The following is a 19,824-nucleotide window of genomic DNA, read 5'->3' as shown; positions in this document are numbered from 1 at the left end:
TTTGCAACAGAGATCATTATCCATACATTGTTGATATTTCATCCCTAATTCTAGATAGGGAATAGAATCTGAAAATAAGTAAAATTATTTTTGAAAACAAATAAACAATACTGAAATTTCTATCTAAACTACTGGGATGGCTACTGTAGGTTTAGTTTGGCTAGCTAAAAATCCCAGAGGTGAAGAACATTCTTTATGCTGTCTGGGGGCAAAAAGGTGCTCATGGAATAAACCAATAAAAGTTTGTTTATAAAGTGTATACTGTTTTCTTATAAACACAGAGCAGCTATATAATACACCCCATTTTTTATCCTAGTTACTGAGACATTAACTATAAAATCTGGAGGGTGAGCTGCATTTAAGGTTTATCCAAAGTAAGTAATTTTCTTCTTAAAAGCTTCAACACATCCAGAAAACTAACCTCAAAAGAGAAATAAATGAAAATTCTAACTGGTCATATGATCAAGATAAATCACAAGTGTAATCATAAAATAAATGCATAAGTAAAGGCTCTCGTCTAACCTCTCATCCAACTTCATTCACATATATCAAAGATATCACATCTTTAGCAAAAATAGCAATAAGAAATATGAGTTATTTACTTGAATCATTGTCTTGAAAGCTTCAGGCTCACGTTGTAGCACTATAAGCAAAATCTATGTGTGATCGTGCACTGAGTTAGCTTTTCTTGCCTCATACTTACTGCCCAAAGGACACTGTATGCTGCAGGTCGTGGCCTTAAACACAATACCACCACCAAACGCAGACTAAGTGAGGATCTGCTTACCCCTTTAAGACTGATCTAATTCCTTACTGCTGGGCTTGAAGCAATGGTTCCTACTCGGAGGTACTTACCAGAATTTCCTGGGGAACTTTTTAAAAAACACACAATTAAAACAAATTAAATATTCGGTTGGCCAAAAACTTCATTTCGGTTTTCCATAACATCTTATGGAGAAGCCTGAACGAACTTTTTGGCCAGCCCACTAATATCTCAGGGTAGAGACCCACAGTTTTAAAAGCTCCCAGGTGATATTAATGTGTGGCCAGGTAGAGAATTACTCAGATGAGGTCCAATTATTTGTGTTTTTAAAAAAGCTCCCCAGGTGATTGGAACACTCAGCCTAGCTGGGGTTAAAAGGACCACCTTTTAATCAGAATTTTGAGATGAGCTCTGACACGTTTTTAATCCGTGTATACTTACAATTAATATGGCTACAAAACAGGCTATGGTTGTGTTCCAGTCTCCACTGGCTGTTGCAGAAGCTTTACCAACCAGAACACTGTAGAAAATGAAATCTCCTAATCCAAGTTTTACTCCCCCTAAAAAGGAAAGATTATAAAAATATAAAGTTTGTCACTCTTAAAAAAAAGAAACTTTGTCACTCTTTGCTATGACTTCACAATTCAAAACTGTCGCTGCCCCCCGCCCCCCATCCTATGCTGAATGAGAAGTCAGTAAATGGTATCATACAAAATTAGGCTTTGGCTACGTTTTCCCTTTCTTTTTTGGTTTTCTATAACAGGAGGTTCAGATGTTATGTGGCTAACTCTGGTGTCTTAACAGTAGATGCTGCTGTTATAGAGCAAAAATAATAACAATAAATAGTAATTGTCATCTACTGAATGCCTAGTTTATACCTGCACTTGTTCTAATAAATCCTCACAGAACCCCTATGAGATAGGTATCATCTCCTTTTTTTTGAAAAACAGCTTTACTGAGGTATAATTTATTTCATAAAATGCACCCACTGTAAAATGTACAATTCAATGACTGAAAAAATTGTGCAACCGTCACCACAATCCACCATATTTCCATCACCCCAATTAAGATACCTTGTGTTCACTTACAGTTAATCTCCACTCCCCTCCCAGGCCTTAAGCAACCACTGATCTGCTTTCTAACTCTATAAATCTGCCTTTTCTAGACACTGCACAGAAAGGGACTCATACAATATTAAGTCTTTTGTGACTGGCTTCTTTCATTTAACATAATTTTTTTAAATTGAAGTATAGTTGACATACAATGTTGTGTTAGTTCCAGGTGTACAACGAAGTGATTCAGATATATAAATATATATATATATTTTTTACAGATTCTTTTCCATTATAGGTTATTACAAGATATTGAAAATAGCTCCCTGTGCTATACAGTAGGTCCTTGTTGTTTATCTACTTTAAATATAGTACTGTATATCTGTTAATGCCAAACTTCTAAATTATCCCCCCTGCCCCACACTTTCCCCTTTGGTAACCATAAGTTTGTTTTCTATGCCTGTGAGTCTATTTCTGTTTTGTATGTAAGTTCATTTGTATCATATTTTAGATTCCACATATAAGTGGTATCATATGATATTTGTCTTTCTCTGTCTGATTTACTTCACTCTGTATGATAATCTCTAGGTCCATCCATGTTGCTGCAAATGGCATTATTTCATTCTTTTATATGGCTGAGTAATATTCCATTGTGTATATATACCACATCTTCTTTATCCATTCTCCTGTCAATGGACATTTAGATTGCTTCCATGTCTTGGCTATTGTAAATAGTGCTACTATGAACACTGGGGTGCATGTATCTTTTTGAATTAGAGTCTTCGTCTTTTCCAGATATATGCCCAGGAGTGAGGTTGCAGGATCCTATGGTAACTCTATTTTTAGTTTTTTAAGGAACCTCCATACTGTTCTCCACAGTGGCTTGCACCAATTTACATTCCCACCAACAGTGTAGGAGGGTTCCCTTTTCTCCACACCCTCTCCAACATTTATTATTTGTAGACTTTTTGATAATGGTCATTCTGACCGGTGTGAGGTGATACCTCATTGTAGTTTTGATTTGCATTTCTCTAATGCTTAGTGATGTTGAGCATCTTTTCATATGCCTGTTGGCCATCTGATTAACATAACATTTTTTAGGTTTATCCATGACATTGCATGTGTCTGTAGTTTGTTGCTTTTCACTGGTGAATAGCTTTTCATTGTATGGATATACTATATTTTGTTTATCCATTTACCAGTTGATGGACATTTAGATTATTTTCAGTTTGGGGCTATTATGAATAATGCTGCTATGAACATCAGTGCACACATCTTTGTGTGGGCAGACTGCTTTCATTTCCATGGGGTAGATCCCTAGGAGTGGAACTGTTGGGTTATATAGTAAGTTTATGTTTAGCCTTTTGAGAAACTGCTAAACTGTTTTCCATACTGGCTGTACCAGTACATTCCCACCAGCAGTGCACAAGGGTTGCAGCTTCTTCAGTCCTCACCAGCACTTGGCATTGCTGTCTTTTTGATTACAGCCATTCTGATTCATGATGTTGAGTATCTTTTCATGTGCTTATTAGCCATTATATCTCTCCTTTGGGGAAATATCTACCCAAAGTGTTACCTTATTTTTCAATTAGGTTATCTTCCTATTACTGAGTTGTAAGCATTCTCTGTATACCCTAACTATAAATCCTTTAACAGGATTTGCAATGATTTGCAAATATTTTCTCTCAGTTTGTGGCTCCTTTTCCTTTTCTTAATGGTATCTTTTTTTTTTTAATTGTGGTAAAATACACAGTTCAATGGCATTAAGTACATTCATATTGTTGTGCTACCATCACCACCATCCATCCACGGAACTCTTTTCATCTTGCAAAACTGAACCTCTGTACCCATGAAACAGTAACTCCTCCTTCCTCTCTCCCTCCAGCCCCTGGAAACCACCATTCCACTCTCCATCTCTGAGTCTGACTACTCCAGGTACTTCATTTAAGTGGAATCATACAGTATTTGTCTTACTGTGACTGGCTTATTTCACTTAGTATAATGTCCTGGCTCATCCATGCTGCAGCATGTATTGGATTTTCCTTCCTTTTTAAAGCTGAATAATATCCCATTGTATATAAGCACCACATTTTGTCTATCTATTCATCAGCCAGTGGACACTTAGGTTGCTTCCATCTCATGGCTATTGTGAACAGTGCTGTGAACACGGGTATATAAATACCTCTTCTCTCTCTCTCTCTCTTTTTTTCTTTTGGCCTCTCTGTATGGCTTGTGGGATCTTAGTTCCCCAACCAGGGATCAAACCGGTGCCCCTGGAAGTGAAACCGCGTTGTTCTAACCACTGAACTACCAGGGAATTCCCTAAATACTTCTTCTCTTAATGGTATCTTTTGAAGTGTGAAAGTTTTCAATTTTGACAAAGTCCAATCTATCAATTTTTTCTTCTATGTATCACTGTTATATTAAGGAACTCTTTGCCCAGCCCAAGGTCATGAAGTTTTTCTCCTACGTTTTCTTCTAGAAGTTTTAGAGTTTTACCACTTACATTTCAGTTTATGATCAATTTGGGGTTAATTTGGGATTGTGTGAATGATGGATAGGGTGAGACAGGGGTTTCCATTCATTCTTTTGCATGTGGATATTCAATTGTCCCAGCACCATTTGTTGAAAAGATTATATCCTTTTGGCATTGAATTATTTTAGCACCTTTGTAAAAAATCATTGACCATAAATATAAGGCTTTACTTCTGGACTCTCAGTTCTGTTTCTTTGATTTATATGTCTGTCCTTGATTACTATGGCTTTAGAGTAAGTTTTGAAATCAGATAGCTTAAGTCCACCAACTTTTTTCTTCTCTTTCAAAATTGTTTTGGGTATTCTAAGTTCTTTACACTTCCAAAAAATTTTAGGATCAGCTTGTAGAAATTGACAAGCTGATCCTAAAACATACACAGAAATGCAAAGGCCCTAGGTTTTCTGTTGTCAAACATTATTTTTAACTTTTCAAATTCTTTTCAAAATGATAAACAAAACTATGTATTTAAAAATATGCTTTGGGGCTTCCCTGGTGGCGCAGGAGTTGAGAGTCCGCCTGCCGATGCAGGGGACACGGGTTCGTGCCCCAGTCCAGGAAGATCCCACATGCCATGGAGCAGCTGGGACCGTGAGCCATGGCCACTGAGCCTGCGCGTCCAGGGCCTGTGCTCCGCAACGGGAGAGGCCACAACAGTGAGAGGCCCACGTACCGCAAAAAAAAAAAAAAAAATATATATATATATATATATATATATATGCTTTGGACTTCCCTGCTGGCGCAGTGGTTAAGAATCCGCCTGCCAATGTAGAAGACACGGATTCGAGCCCTGACCTGGGAAGATCCCACATGCTGCGGAGCAACCAAGCCCGTGTGCCACAACTACTGAGGCTGTGCTCTAGAGCCTGCGAGCCACAACTACTGAGCCTGCATGCCACAACTACTGAAGCCTGCAAGCCTAGAGCCTGTGTTCTGCAACAAGAGAAGCCACCACAATGAGAAGCCCGCACACTGCAACGAAGAGTAACCCCGGCTCACCACAACTAGAGAAAGCCCGCGTGCATCAACGAAGACCCAACACAGCCAAAAATAAATAGATAAATTTATTAAAAAAAAAAAGTTCCACAATGAACATGTACTGTTTTTTAAAAAATAAATAAATAAAATATGCTTTGACTTGGGGCTCAACAGTAACCCATTAAGCTTTACTATTGGCTTTTACCTTTCTGGTTGTTATGTAACTACTCCTAACTGAAGTGTGATCCTGATCTTAAAGTTTTGTTGCCTGAGTTACAGAAACTACTTCTGGAAGATAGGTGTTGAGGGCCTTGAGAAGCAGAGTCTGCGGGAGAAAGGGGCAGAGTTCTGATTAATAAGATCTTACTGAGAGGGATTTCCCTGGTGGCGCAGTGGTTAAGAATCCGCCTGCCTAAAGCAGAGGTCACGGGTTCGATCCCTGGTCCAGGAAGATGGCACATGACACAGAGCAACTAAGCCCATGCACCACAACTACTGAGCCCACATGCCACAGCTACTGAAGCCCGTGTGCCTAGAGCCCGTGCTCTGCAACAAGAGAAGCCCGCGCACCACAACAAAGAGTAGCCCCCGCTCGCCACAAGTAGAGAAAGCCCGTGCACAGCAACAAAGGCCCAACCCAGCCAAAAATAAAAAAAAATTTTTAAAAAAAGATCTTACTGAGAAACCATTGTTCTTTTTAAACCGTGGAAGCCAGAGCAACGTCTTCCATAGTGGAAAAATTAAACATACAATCCTGAAATCCGATGCTATGAATTACATGGTCAGTTATCCTTTAACTTGCTAACCTTCCCAGACTGATGAATATTATCACCAGTTTCAGTTGTGGAGAAGAGTCCAACTCTACTATTTAGGTACTAGTGTGATCCAGGGCAAGTTTACTAACTTCTTTAATGCTCAAATTCTTCAGCTACAAGATGGGGATTACAGAGCTATTTCACAAGGTTGGTATCAGCGTTAAAAATAATACAGGAAAAGTTCTTGGCACACACAGAGGCTAAACAAATGACAGCCTCAGAAATACTTTTGATTCCAAATAGTAAGTACTATAAGAAAATAACTAAAGACTTCCCTGGTGATGCAGTGGTTAAGAATCCACCTGCCAATGCAGGGGACACGGATTCGAGCCCTGGTCTGGGAAGATCCCACATGCCGCGGAGCAACTAAGCCCGTGCACCACAACTACTGAGCCTGTGCTCTAGAGCCTGTGCTCCGCAACAAGAGAAGCCACTGCAATGAGAAGCCCGCACACTGCAACGAAGAGTAGCCCCCGCTCTCCGCAACTAGAGAAAGCCCACGCATAGCGACGAAGACCCAGTGCAGCCAGAAATAAATAAATAAAATAAATAAAATTTAAAAAAAGAAACTAACTGAAAGAAACTAAGTTGTTCAGGAAAAAAATGCTATAGAAATGAATTTTTAAAAATAATGCAGAAGAAAAATTTTGCATTTCTCTGATAAGAGACTTGTGTCTAGAGAATATATCAAAAACTATTACAACTCAATAATAAAAAAGGACCCCCAAAATGGGCAATGGATCTGAATAGACAGTTCTCCAAAAAAATATACAAGTGGCCAATTAGCACACAAAAAGATACTCAACATTATTAGCCATCAGAAGAATGCAAATCAAAACCCTGATGACATACCACTTTACACCCACTAGGAATGATTATAATCAAAAAGACAAATAATAACAAGTGTTGGTGAGGCTGTGGAAAAATTGGAACATTCATACACTGCTGCGGGGAATGTAAAATGGTGCAGATACTTTGGAAAACAGTCTGGTAGTTCCTCAAAATGTTAAACATAGAGTTACCACATGACTCAGTAATTCTACTTGTAGGTATATACCTAAGAGAAATAAAACCATGTGTCCACACAGATGTGTACATGAATGTTCACACAACACTATGCATAATAGCTCAAAATGGAAACAATCTAGATGCCTATTAACTGATGAATGGATGATAAATGTGACATATCCGTACAATGGAATATTATTTGGCTATAAAAAGAAACGAAATGCTAATACATGTTACAACATAGAAAAAACCTGAAAACATAATGCTATATGAAAGAAATCAGTACAAAGAACCATATAGTGTATGATTCCATTTATATGAAATGTCCAGAAGAGGCAAATCTATTATGATAGTATATTTGTTGGTGCTGGGGGGAATAGGGGTAATGGGTACAGGGTTTCTTTCTGAGGTAATGAACATATTCTAATATTAGCATGTGGTGATGGTTGCACAACTATAATAAAAACCATCGCGGACTTCCCCAGTGGCGCAGTGGTTAAGAATACGCTTGCCAGTGCAGGGGACACAGGTTCAAGCCCTGGTCCAGGAAGATCCTACATGCCACGCAGCAACTAAGCCCGTGCGCCACAACTGCTGAGCCTGAGCTCTAGAGCCCATGAGCTACAACTACTGAGCCCACATGCCACAACTACTGAGCCCACGTGCCTAGAGCCTGTGCTCCGCAACAAGAGAAGCCACTGCAATGAGAAGCCTGTGCACCCCTTCTCGCCGCAGCTAGAGGAAGCCCGCACACAGCAACAAAGACCCAACACAGCCATAAATAAATAAATAAATAAATAAATAAATAAATTTACTAACAAAAACCATTGCATTGTCCACTTTAAATGGCGGGGAATGAGAGGGATTGAAGAGGTGATGTTAAGGAGTATGGGGTTTCTTTATGGGGTGTTGAAAATGTTCTACAATCAATTGTGGTGATGGTTGAACAATTCTGTGAATATACTAATGTCACCCCTTTAAATGGGTGAATTGTATAGTATGTGAATTATGTCTCAACAGAGGTATCAAAAAATAAACAAAAATAATGTACCAAATCAAGCTTAAAATTATAGCCTCACATTTTTTTCATTTAAAGGCTTATGTTTGTTTAAATAATAACAATATTATGGCAAATGCTAGTTATATTCTACAGAATTCATTTTAATGGAGAGAGAAATATAGATGTATTTTATTAGCAAAATTAAGAGAGTCAGGAAACAAAGTAACCATCAATTTTTTTTCTTTAGGCACTTACTGAAGCAACAAGTTATATTCCATGACCAGAAGAGACTGGATGAATCAGTATATAAAACCTAAGAAAAATCATGTTGCTCGGGAATATGTTTTCTTTAAACAGCTTCTTGGATTTATTCAGTAAAGATATGCCATGGCCAAACAACTAAAATCACAGCAATGGAAAGTGCTTAAGTTAGACATAAGTATTATCAGTATTCCACTGCCAAGTGCTAATGCTGAGATTGGATGCTAGTTGCTTTACTGCTGTCTAGGTCTCCTATTGTTTTGTTTTGTTTTGGCCACTCTGAAAAATAATTTTAAGTAATGATGGAGTTCCTTTCGTATTAAAAGGGGCATTTGCAGGTCTACCAAACATAAGACATGGTAAAAATAATAAATGATGGTGAATATTTACTTTAATTGTAAGATTTCGCTATAGGACATCTAGCAGAATATATGCCTAGCTTAAATGTAACTATAACAGTAAAATAATGAATATTTCCTACTATCTTTTTAATAAACAGAAACATATAAAAAACTTCCTGAAATTTATTATTTTGAGTTTTAACTACTAAAACCTCTTCCTCCACTTGAAGAAAATAACAAAATCCATCTCCCACTCTTCCCTTGAGGTTATAGAAAAAGAACCTCTATGAGTTAAATTTCTACTCCTGGAAACAACAGGTTAATTTCACTACTCTGATAAATTTTAAATCTATCAGTAGTACACTGAAGCTTGCTATGGGCATGAAGTTTGGAAGAAGTATAGTTTGAAATTCACTAGAAGACCAACTGCACATTGAATAAACATGTTTTACATTTCTAATTAAAATGTCTCAGTGTTCAGCTTTCTGATTAATTTTTGATTTTTAAAAGGTTGTTCTGGAAGACACATGTGCCTTTACATGTCAAATTCTATTGTAAACTGAGACTTTTCTGTAACAACTCTGGTTTAACACACTAATGCAATCAGATATGGTTATGTGTGTTCTGGATGCTAAGATAAGGAAAGAATATCAATTATTAGTTTATATTGGTCCCAGATAAAGAAAATATTAATCTGAAGTTAGAAGGGGCAATACTTGGGTTTTTCTTAAAAAAAAAAAAAAAAGAGATGAAGAGAAGGACATGAAGAGATGATCAGGAGAGAGAATCTTCAAGTAGGAAAGGCAGTCGTGAAAGAATCACACTGCAGCTATGCTTAACAGCTATATTTCTTTCTTTTGGCTGTATGCATCTTTGAGAAAAGAGGAAAGGAAGAGAAGAGGCAACTAATTACAGTGATAACTTTGAAGGCAGAGAAAACATCAGCAAACGCAAGCTCAAGGCTGCCCATAAGAGGAGGCAACTGTGTCTGGTTTCCCAGAGTGTGAAAGCTGCAGGCTGCAGATGGCTCTAAAATCTGGAAAACTCGCCCAGCACCAAAGTCATGGATCTGCCCAGGTTCTGACCCAGATAAAAGACTAATGGTGAGTTGTAAGAAGTGTTCTGATCAAGCTGAAGGATAAGGTCAAGATCACAATTAATAGTGATTAGAGAAGCTAAGGAATCTAGTGTCTGTTTCTTTGAAACTACTTAATATTTTCGCTGTAATATTTTAATCAAGCGTTTCACTTTTGTGAAAACGAAAAAATTGAGGGTAACTTAGTTGGGAAATGTGCTAATCTCTTCTTATTCAGTAAATCACCTCTCTAACTAAGAATAAGTAAACAGATGACTGAGCCCTAACCAGGGGGCTCTACTGGCTAATATCCTAAGAAGCCCCAAGTGCTGACTTGAATCCCAGTGACAGCACACCTTAGACACTGAACAAACTCTTACATTTCTGCAGAGAACCTAAATCCCTTTGATTTTCTTTAAAATTAATAAAATACAGTGCTTGCCGAAAAAGGGCAGTAACAATGTAAAAGGGTGAAGCATTTAAATCCATAGGTCTCTGTGCAGCAAGAGTGAAATATATTAATGAAAATTTTGTAGACATGAAGTCTTATCAGAATAATATTAAATTTTTTTTTTTTACCTTATAAAATCAATGCCAAAGATCAGGCTGTAAAGGGATAATTTCAAAAATCTGAGGTGCAAATTTGGTCCATTAACAAATTTAACTATGAGAAAAGCACCAACTATTATTTCCTACTAAAAGCTGCATTGCTGTTTAGAATTAGACTGTAACACTTTGATTCATTTTATTTTGGGAGAGTTTGATGCTGCAGCACCTAAAGGAATCCATGAATTTCCAATGTAGAGAAAGGCACATACTTTCCTCTGGGTCATCACTGGCCACGATGCTGCTGGAAAGATCCTGTACAGCAGATCGTGACTCAGCCGTCGAGTGATGAGGCCCCAGGCGACTGTCCCTCTGGGCTTCCCACTCTTCGCTGAAGCCACCATCATCACTCTCTGTCACAGGGTCTTGTGACTCACTTTCTGTGCCTTCAAGAAAAAGTGAACATCACAGTTGTAATATTTAGAAAAATCTCTTAATACCTTTAAGAAAATTACATGGAAACAGTAATTACCTGTCATCATAACTAGGTGGGTTAGCTGGCTCTTAAACCACAAATCACGGGTTATTTCAATGCCTGTTGGTTGCTTCCCCAACAGCTATTTCTCCCCTTTTTTCCTGAGGGCAGAGTACTGATTTATTTGGGTTTCCACCTCCCACCCATGACTCCGGTGGTAAATCCAGTTCAGTCCAAGCTAAGTGTGGTCATCCTACAATTCCTCTTCCCAATGAAAGCTCTAAAGCTGTGGGGTTGGTACCAGCCAATGTGTGGTGAGACAAAGTCTGCTGGAAATTTGGGGAAAAGTTTTCTCACTCCTTGAGAGAGACGTAAGGAGACACAAACAGCCCCTTTCTTCCCCTGGATGTTGTGTTATCTGGATATGATGCCTGGCACTGCAGTCGTCATCTTGTGACCATGAGCAGGAGCAGAGGGCTGAGGACCAGGCTCATATCTAAGGGTAGCAGAGCAGGAAGACGGGAAAGAACCGGGGCCCCTGATAATTATCCAGTCATAAAATTAGCAGCCGTGCAAATGCCTACACCTCAGGACTTCTGGTCAGGTGAGAGAACATTTCTTCTGATCTTTGCAGCTGGGGCTGCTGGCACTCACTGATCGATGGTACTCACCACTGGCTTTAGTGACTAAGTTATACAAGTAGAACACTATTGGGGGCTGGGAGGATGGGAAAGGAGGGAGTGAATTTTTTTATGGGCTAGTTAGTCATTTTGTTATAATGACTTGGTCTGACTGAAAATTGTGAGTATAACATGATTGTCTCAAGAACCTTCCATACGTCAAAAATAATTAAAATACATAAGTGAAGTTGATAATACTCTTTTTTCTCATTTATTTTTTATAAAATTAATACATGTTCATATTTATTCATCTACTATGAATAAATGAAGCTTGCATACTTCAGGCCTCTCGCTTGCATGGACATTTTTCTGAAAGGGGCTCTAGCAATTTTGTATTTTTAATTTGCATTGTTTTCTTAACCAGGTCTCCACAAAACCTGAATCTTCCCTGAGCTAGTTTATAAAATCATAAAAGTATACGATTTAGAAATAGAAACATCAGTGCCTGCTCTGCCCTATCTCTCCTCACTCCCGACCCTCACCCTACCTTCAACCCTTTCAGCTGTTTATTTTGGTATTTACCTCCATAATTAACTATAAACAGCATGCTCATAATGCTGCATCTTGATGTTTTTATCTTAGGTGCACTCGGGCAACCTCTGAGTTCTATTACTTTTTTCCTTTACAGACATCCCTCTTGGAATCCTACACCCCCTTGCTCCAAACTAACTTCTAGTTCCTATAACACAGAGGTTTTCAACTGGGGGTAGCACCTCCCTTCCATGGGATGTTTGGAAATAACTAGGAGGGGGAGTTTTTGGTTATTGCAAACCTCGAAGCTACCCTTGGCATTTAGTGGGTGAGGGGCCAGGAATGCTAAACAATGTGAGGGGAGTCAACACAATGAAGAACGCCCACCCGAAACACCCACCACACTCCCACTGAGGAACTCTGCAGCTCACCCAGCTCCTCCTCACTTCAAGGTCCTTGCCCATGGTGCTTCCTCTTCTAGAAAGCTCTTCTTCCTCTCTTTGGCTGGCCATCTCCTGTTATCACTTCCCCAGGGAAGCCCTCCTAACTTTCCAGAACAAATAAAATTCTTCCACTATAAACTTTCATAGCAACTTACACTTCTCCTTTGTAGTGCTTATCACAACCTGAATGAATTATTTGTTCAACATGCGTGTCTCCCCAAATAGGCTATAAACTCCACAGGAATGGGACCTCTCGTTCAGAGCTATATCCCCAGTGCCTAACAAATACTGGGCACACAGTCAGGTGCTCAATCAATATTTGTCAAAAGAACAAAATCTTGATGTACCCAAAAGACACTCATACTCACATATATATACATGTATACTCACAGACAACTAATCTTTCAATTTTCTTTAGCTTAACAAGGTTAACACAACAACCAGACCTGGAGCAACTGTTTCCTCTATTTCCCACTTCTCTACTAGGTCTACTGCTGGTCTAATGCCACCCTGTTTTGCTGCCTCGCTCACTGCAGAATGGGCCTAATATCTTTTGGTCCCAAATACGCAAATTCTAAGTTGAAAGCGTCCTCCTTGCAGTTACCCAAATGCTAGAACAGCAGTTTTCTTGGCTCTAGAAAACCTAAACTCTCCCTTTCCTGACAAACAGCAACTCAATTAAGGCCCTTTTTTCTTCTCTGACCAACCTTTATTCCGTCTCTGTTTGTCAGCTTCCTCATAAGGTTAGTCCTTGTTTTTCTTAAAAAAAAAGGTTTCCTTTCTTTTTGACTATTGATATTGTGCTGTTATTCCTCAACTTTTCTAATTTTAACTCCTCCTAACTTGTGTTTGCCTTAACATCTTCTGTAGTATCCACAAGTGGGCCTTTCAATCTCCCATCCTAGGTCATCATTCTTACCCTCCTCCAGAAAGTCATGTCCACCTGGAATATTTTATCTTCTCAACATAAACATTATCACAACTCAAATCAAATTATATTTCAGTTACTCTGGACTTGTCAGACAAGAGGTTCTCATTTTTACATGTTTGAAGAGAGTGTTTATTCTACCTTTTTAAAACCATAGCCTCAACTTGAACCTTTCCATACTGGAATTAATGGTGTTTAATGGCAGAAATTCTTAACCTACGGTGCCCTGGCTGACTGTTGGGTTTGGAGCATGTGAACTCAAATATTTATCTGTGTTTGCTAGGTATTACCACAGCTTCCAGGAGATTCTCAAAAGAAAGTGGTTAAAAAATCATTGCTTCATAACTCATGACAATGACCGTGAAAACCAGGAAATTATCAAATAAAAGCCACCTACTTTGTGCATTATAATTGGAGTTTTTGGATACCTTCCTTTGGGCTTCTGGGTCTCCTTCTGCCATATTCACCAACCATACCATTGTTGCTGTTGAGAAAGACAAAAGTCCAGGTAAGGACTGGAAACACAAAAGGAAAGCTCACGAATAGAGAGCAGGCTGTTATTTCTCCACACTAATCACCAATCTTCTTAATGTCACCATAGGAATCCCTAACAATCAGAAGCAAATGCATATTAAAAACTACTGGGACGGGGCTTCCCTAGTGGTGCAGTGCTTAAAAATCCGCCTGCCAATGCAGGAGACACGCGTTCGAGCCCTGGTCCAGGAAGATCCCACATGCTGTGGAGCAACTAAGCCCGCGCGCCACAACTGCTGAAGCCTGTGTGCCTAGAGCCCGTGCTCTGCAACAAGAGAAGCCACCACAGTGAGAAGCCTGTGCACCGCAATGAAGAGCAGCCCCCGCTCGCCGCAACTAGAGAAAGCTCTCACGCAGCAACAAAGACCCAATGCAGCCGAAAATAAATAAATAAATTTATTAAAAAAATAAAAACCACAAAAGGTTCTCTTTGATTTTGGCAGCTAAAAAAAATTTCTGAAACTGGACATTCACTGTAGCTTTCAAACTGTAGCTGCTATAATACAACTGCTCATTGTTATTTATAATCCCTGAAAAGTAACCAGAAGGAAAATTGTTGAGGCCAGCAAGACTCCACTGAAACAACAGCTCGACTAGTTGGATATCCTAAAACAGTGTGAATTCACTGGTGAAAATTACTTATTGGAACTAAATTAGAGGACAAACTGGGGCTCACAAAGCATCGGATGAATTACTGTAATTCGAAAGATGCAACGAATATGTTCCCTTCATGTTATGTCTTACTTCTGGGATTTTCAATAATGCTAAACTGTGTTATATACAGGGAATAAGAAAAAAAAAAAGTTAAAAGCAATAAACATAAACGGATGGTCAACTGCCTTTTCTATGTCCCCTCCACAAAAATACATATATATCAATATATCTATATAGCTCTAGATATACACACACATCTTGTCGCATTTTAATTAAGAGGCAATGTGAATACTTTAAAATGGTGCTTCTCTTACATACTGCACGTAGGATGAAACATGGCGGGGAATTTGGTAACATCTAACAAAACTACATGTACATTTACCCCCTGACCCAGCAATAACACTTTTGGAATTTATCCTGAAGATACACCAACAATAATACAAAAATACATACAAACACGTGCCATACAGGGTGACAGCAGAAACCAAGCCAGCAGCAACCTGAGTCCAATCCAGTAATGGTAAGCAATTTTAAACAAGATACTTGGCATTTTCTGTTTCTCTGGCATCACTGATTTTACAATTATATCCATTTTCCTAATACTCTAAGGCTTCTTGAATAGCTTATGAAAGAAATACATAACCAAAGAGAATAAAAATCCTGTAATAGCTGCACTTACTCATTCACCATAGCTTTGTAATTCAGAGGTCAGACAAGTTCCATTATATGATAACCTGACTAACTGATCAAAGTGAATATTAGCCAGGTTGGGGATTCACTGTAACTAAATCCAAACCCAATGAAGAGGAAATAGGGCAACCACCGGGTTTACGAATTTCTGTAGTCTTCTTGGCAATGAAGGCAGCAGGTATTTATTTGATTTTCTTTCTTTATGCAAGTATAGAAAGATAAAGCTACAAACTCTTTTAACACTTAATATTAACCATGGAAATCAAGGGTCAGCAAACTTTTTCTGTAAAGGGCCGGATAGTAAATATTGGGGCTTGTGGGTCAACATCTGGCCTCTGTCACATATTCTTCTTTGTTCTTTTCTTTTTCATTAACTCTTTAAAGATGTAAAAACCATTCTTAGCTTTCAGGCCTATACAAAAACAGGCCACGGGCCAGATTTGGCTATGGGCAGTAGTTTGCTAACCCCTGATGTAAATTATCATGAGCAGAATATATATTTGCTGAATGAATTAACATTACTAAAATAATATCTAAAAAACCCTCTTTCCAATCTTTCAACTTAACACCAAACATCTTAGATCAATAGAAAAATATGCGAATTAAAAATTAACAATCTAAAAACTTCCCAAACTGATATGAAATCAGAGAAAAACTTTACATAATGGTCAACCTCAAGGAACTGTTATCTTTGTTTTCTGAAAAGCTACCAAAGAGTAGGTGTACATTCTTCCTGTCCAAACAAGGGATAGAGAAAACAAACAAAAATGCTCACATGTTTCCTGAGGGTAAGACCCTTTTGCAAACTGAATACTCTTAACTGGGGAGTATACAAATGCATCAAAGGATTGTATTTTTAAAGAACAAATAACTGAGAGGACTGACTTAAAAACTTTTCATATTAATGTTTATATCCATTTCAGGGGGAAAGAACTGATTAATATTGCTGTTTTTTGTATATTCTACTTGAAAAAAAACCTGTCAAACTCAATGATTTATGAAATGCTCACTAAAGATTCAGTATTTCATGAGAACAGATACTTTCTTGAACCTATTTCATCTACACGGGAGGTAAAGTTTTATGCTTATATTTTCCCATATGTGTGGAATTACTGCAAAAAAATCTCAATATTGATTGTTATACAGACTTGAGTTTTTAAAAATTCATATTATATACGAATGATTTTTTTAAAAACAGTAAATCCTTTTTCTGAGTATAAAATTAACATACATGCTTAACGTTGTGGCAGACTGAAAGATCCTTTCTTCACCCCTCCTGCACCCACAGTCTTGCCATGGTCTCGCTGAGATTGGAATGCAGTTTTCCTCTTCCTGACCAGGGACTCAGCTATGTGACTTGCTTCAACCAATGGCACATGGACAGAGATGACAGTGTGCTAATACTTAACAAGCCTGCTGCCCTCTTGTTTCTCCAGATACAAGAATGTCTTCAGTTAACCCACTGGCCCAAGGAGGACAGGGAACATGTGGAGCAGAGGTACCACAGCCAAGTCTGATCAGCTGAGTCAACTGACCCGCAGGTGCAGGAGTGATGGTGACTGATAATTATTTTTAAGGCATTAAGTTTTTTTTTTTTTAAATAAATTTATTTATTTATTTTTGGCTGCGTTGGATCTTCTTTGCTGCATGCAGGCTTTCTCTAGTTGTGGCGAGTGGGGGCTACTCTTCGTTGCGGTGCTTGAGCTTCTCACTGCAGTGGCTTCTCTTGTTGCGGAGCACGGGCTCTAGGCACACGGGCTACAGTAGTTGTGGCGCATGGGCTTAGCTGTTCCACGGCATGTGGGATCTTCCTGGATCAGGGCTCGAACCCGTGTCCCCTGCAATAGCAGGTGGATTCTTAACCACTGCGCCACCAGGGAAGTCCCCTAAGGCATTAAGTTGTGAGGTGGTTTGTTACACAGCATTGTCGTGGTACTAACAATAGATACAACGGTAGAAAAATGTAAAACCCTAAAACTAAGAAAAAATTTAAAACTCACAATCCTTTCACTTTGACATCCACAATTAAAAAATATAGAGTACAACAGGGACTTCAAGCAAATTCACAAGAAAGACTGAGGTGAACTAACACGTGCTCCCAACTTGACCTCTCTCTACGTTCCACTATCTTCTGCTTTTCTGTCTTTTCCTTCCTTCCGGGTCTTTCACTATTCTCATCTAATTCCTCTTAGTGAACTCTTAGAGCTATTTCTAACCTGCTTTGTTTATTACTTTGCTCCAGTAATTACTTCTTTTTGCTGGTCTCTTCAAAGCCTTTCTCCACTGGCTCCTTTCCCTCAACCTTCTCTCTCCTGGAAGGATCTTTCCTCATAGCTGTTCTCTTCTCAAGTCACCACTGCTCTGCCTGTGAACTAGTAGGTGATACTTACCTCTCCTTCTTCATCACCCAGTCTCTGTCCACTGTATCACTTCCACTGCCAGTGCCAGCAAAACCCAGACAAACACACACAGACACACACACACAGACGCACACTTTCTGCCCTTTGGAATACTGCTTCTGGTCCTATCATTCTACTGAAATTGCTCTCTTAGATGTCACTAAAGATGTCTAAAGCACCAAATTCTATATGGTTTACTTAGTCCTCATCATCCTTCACTTCTTTATAGCATCTGACATTCTCTCCTTCTTGAAACTCTGCTTTTTCAATAACTCAACAGATAAATAGGCCAAAAGTCCACAAGGATATATATCACACTCATAATACTGGTAAGTAACTGCTTGGTAAAGTATTAAGATTGGGGATGACAGTTACAATGAAATTTAACTTTATCTGTAATTCAAAAATTTTTTCAATGATAAAGTATTAATGTATTACTTGTATAATTAAAAGTTAATTCTAAAAATATGGAAAAATACAATACCAAGCCAGTCATAAAACAAGAAATTTAAACATGCAGCTAAAAAATACATTAAAAAGTCCAAATAATCATTAATAGTTATTATTTACTATTAACTATTTACTATAACTATTATTTACTATTAACTATTAATACTATTAATAGTTATTAATTACTAATAGTTATTACTTACTATTAACTAATAGTTATTAGTCAATAAGCCAAGATGAAAACTAAAACAAGATGTTGTCTATTAGTTTCCCATACACATATACAAACAAGTGATAATGAAGGTGTTAGTTAATTAGGACCTTCACACTACTGAAGGGAATATAAATTGGTATAGCCTTTTTTTTTTTTTGTGGTATGCGGGCCTCTCACTGCTGTGGCCTCTCCCATTGCAGAGCACAGGCTCCAGACGCGCAGGTCCAGCGGCCACGGCCCATGGGCCCAGCCGTTCCGCAGCACGTGGGATTCTCCCGGACCGGGGCACGAACCCGTGTCCCCTGCATCGGCAGGCGGACTCCCAACCACTGCGCCACCAGGGAAGCCCTGGTATAGACTTTTGAGGAGGCAATCTGGCACTATCTATCAAAATTTAAAGGCACACATCCTTTGACTTAGCAATTCCATCTCTATGAATGTATCTGTACAACAATATTCACAAATTCATAAATGTTCTCTGCAAGCACTGTTTGTAATGGGAAATGATCAATAAAGATACCCTTTATTTAATATCTATATAAGAGAAAACTATGCAGACATTTCATGTACTGATATGAAAAAACAGTCATGCTACTGCTAAGTGAAAAATGCTGGTTTTCCCAATTTTCTGATATTTTCTTATGTTCCATTTACTATTTTCTCTTCATTTCTCACTCTCTAAACATAGTAGTTGACAAAGATCTACTCCTGGTGTCCTCTTCTCTTCTCCTTTGATTTGAATCACTCATCCACTCGCACAGCTGCAACTGTCACCTCCATGCTGATGTTCTTCAATTCTGCATCTCTATTATCAACCTTTTCCTTTGCACTGGTACTTCATTTCTAAACTCCTGCCGGAAATTTCTACCTGGATGGCTCACAGGTCCTGCCAAGAAAATTAGATATGGGCTACAGGCAACACTACACAGATTTCTCAAATAAGAAAAACCTCTCTTCTTTATCATCCTCCCTTTAAGCTTTAAACTTCTCTCACTCGTCACTAAGAACGACTGAAACTACCTCCAAAAGCTCTCATCAAGGCCTTTCTGCCATTACCTATCCCATAATTCAGACTCTCATTACTTTCCACCTAGATCATGGCAATATCTGTTTAGTTATGCTTCCCGTTCTCTCTCCCTCCCGTTCATCTTGCACAATGCTGCAAGCTTACAAAGGCACAGCTCTGATCACATCAGTCTTCTGTTAAGAACCTTCTGTGATTCCCAAGTGATCATGAATAGAATACAGAGATCTAAACCAGTCCCTCAAAGCTATCCGTGATCTTGCCCTGAGTGCCTTTCCAAACCCATCTCCTAGTACTCTCCCTATTTTGTACTCCATGTTCTAGTCAACTGGAACACTTGAAATTTGAAGAAGATGCCCCACACTTATGCCTCCAAGCCATTCTTTGTGACAAGCCCACTCTTTAAAACAAAATTTATTTGGCTGCATTGGGTCTTTGTTGCTGCGTGGGCTTCAGTAGTTGTGGCGCGCAGGCTCAGCAGTTGTGGCAC

General features: G+C 38.7%; 1 protein-coding gene across 2 annotated transcripts in view; it reads right to left on the bottom strand.

Moving 5' to 3' along the window:
* The window catches only part of PSEN1 (presenilin 1), a 78,316-nt gene that overhangs the window by 4,462 nt on the left and 54,030 nt on the right, over nucleotides 1–19,824 (bottom strand). For both annotated transcript variants that reach the window (XM_004262204.4, XM_012531560.3), the window contains exons 9-11: nucleotides 13,767–13,853; nucleotides 10,645–10,818; nucleotides 1,205–1,323 (exon numbers count right to left, since the gene is read on the bottom strand). In XM_004262204.4, the coding sequence (XP_004262252.1) occupies nucleotides 1,205–1,323; nucleotides 10,645–10,818; nucleotides 13,767–13,853 (380 nt within the window). The remainder of the gene's footprint in view (nucleotides 1–1,204; nucleotides 1,324–10,644; nucleotides 10,819–13,766; nucleotides 13,854–19,824) is intronic.

The sequence above is a fragment of the Orcinus orca genome, chromosome 2, assembly GCF_937001465.1.
Source record: "Orcinus orca chromosome 2, mOrcOrc1.1, whole genome shotgun sequence".
Taxonomy (NCBI): domain Eukaryota; kingdom Metazoa; phylum Chordata; class Mammalia; order Artiodactyla; family Delphinidae; genus Orcinus; species Orcinus orca.
Note: the sequence above shows the minus strand (reverse complement) of the source record. Positions and strands in the feature narration are given on the sequence as shown.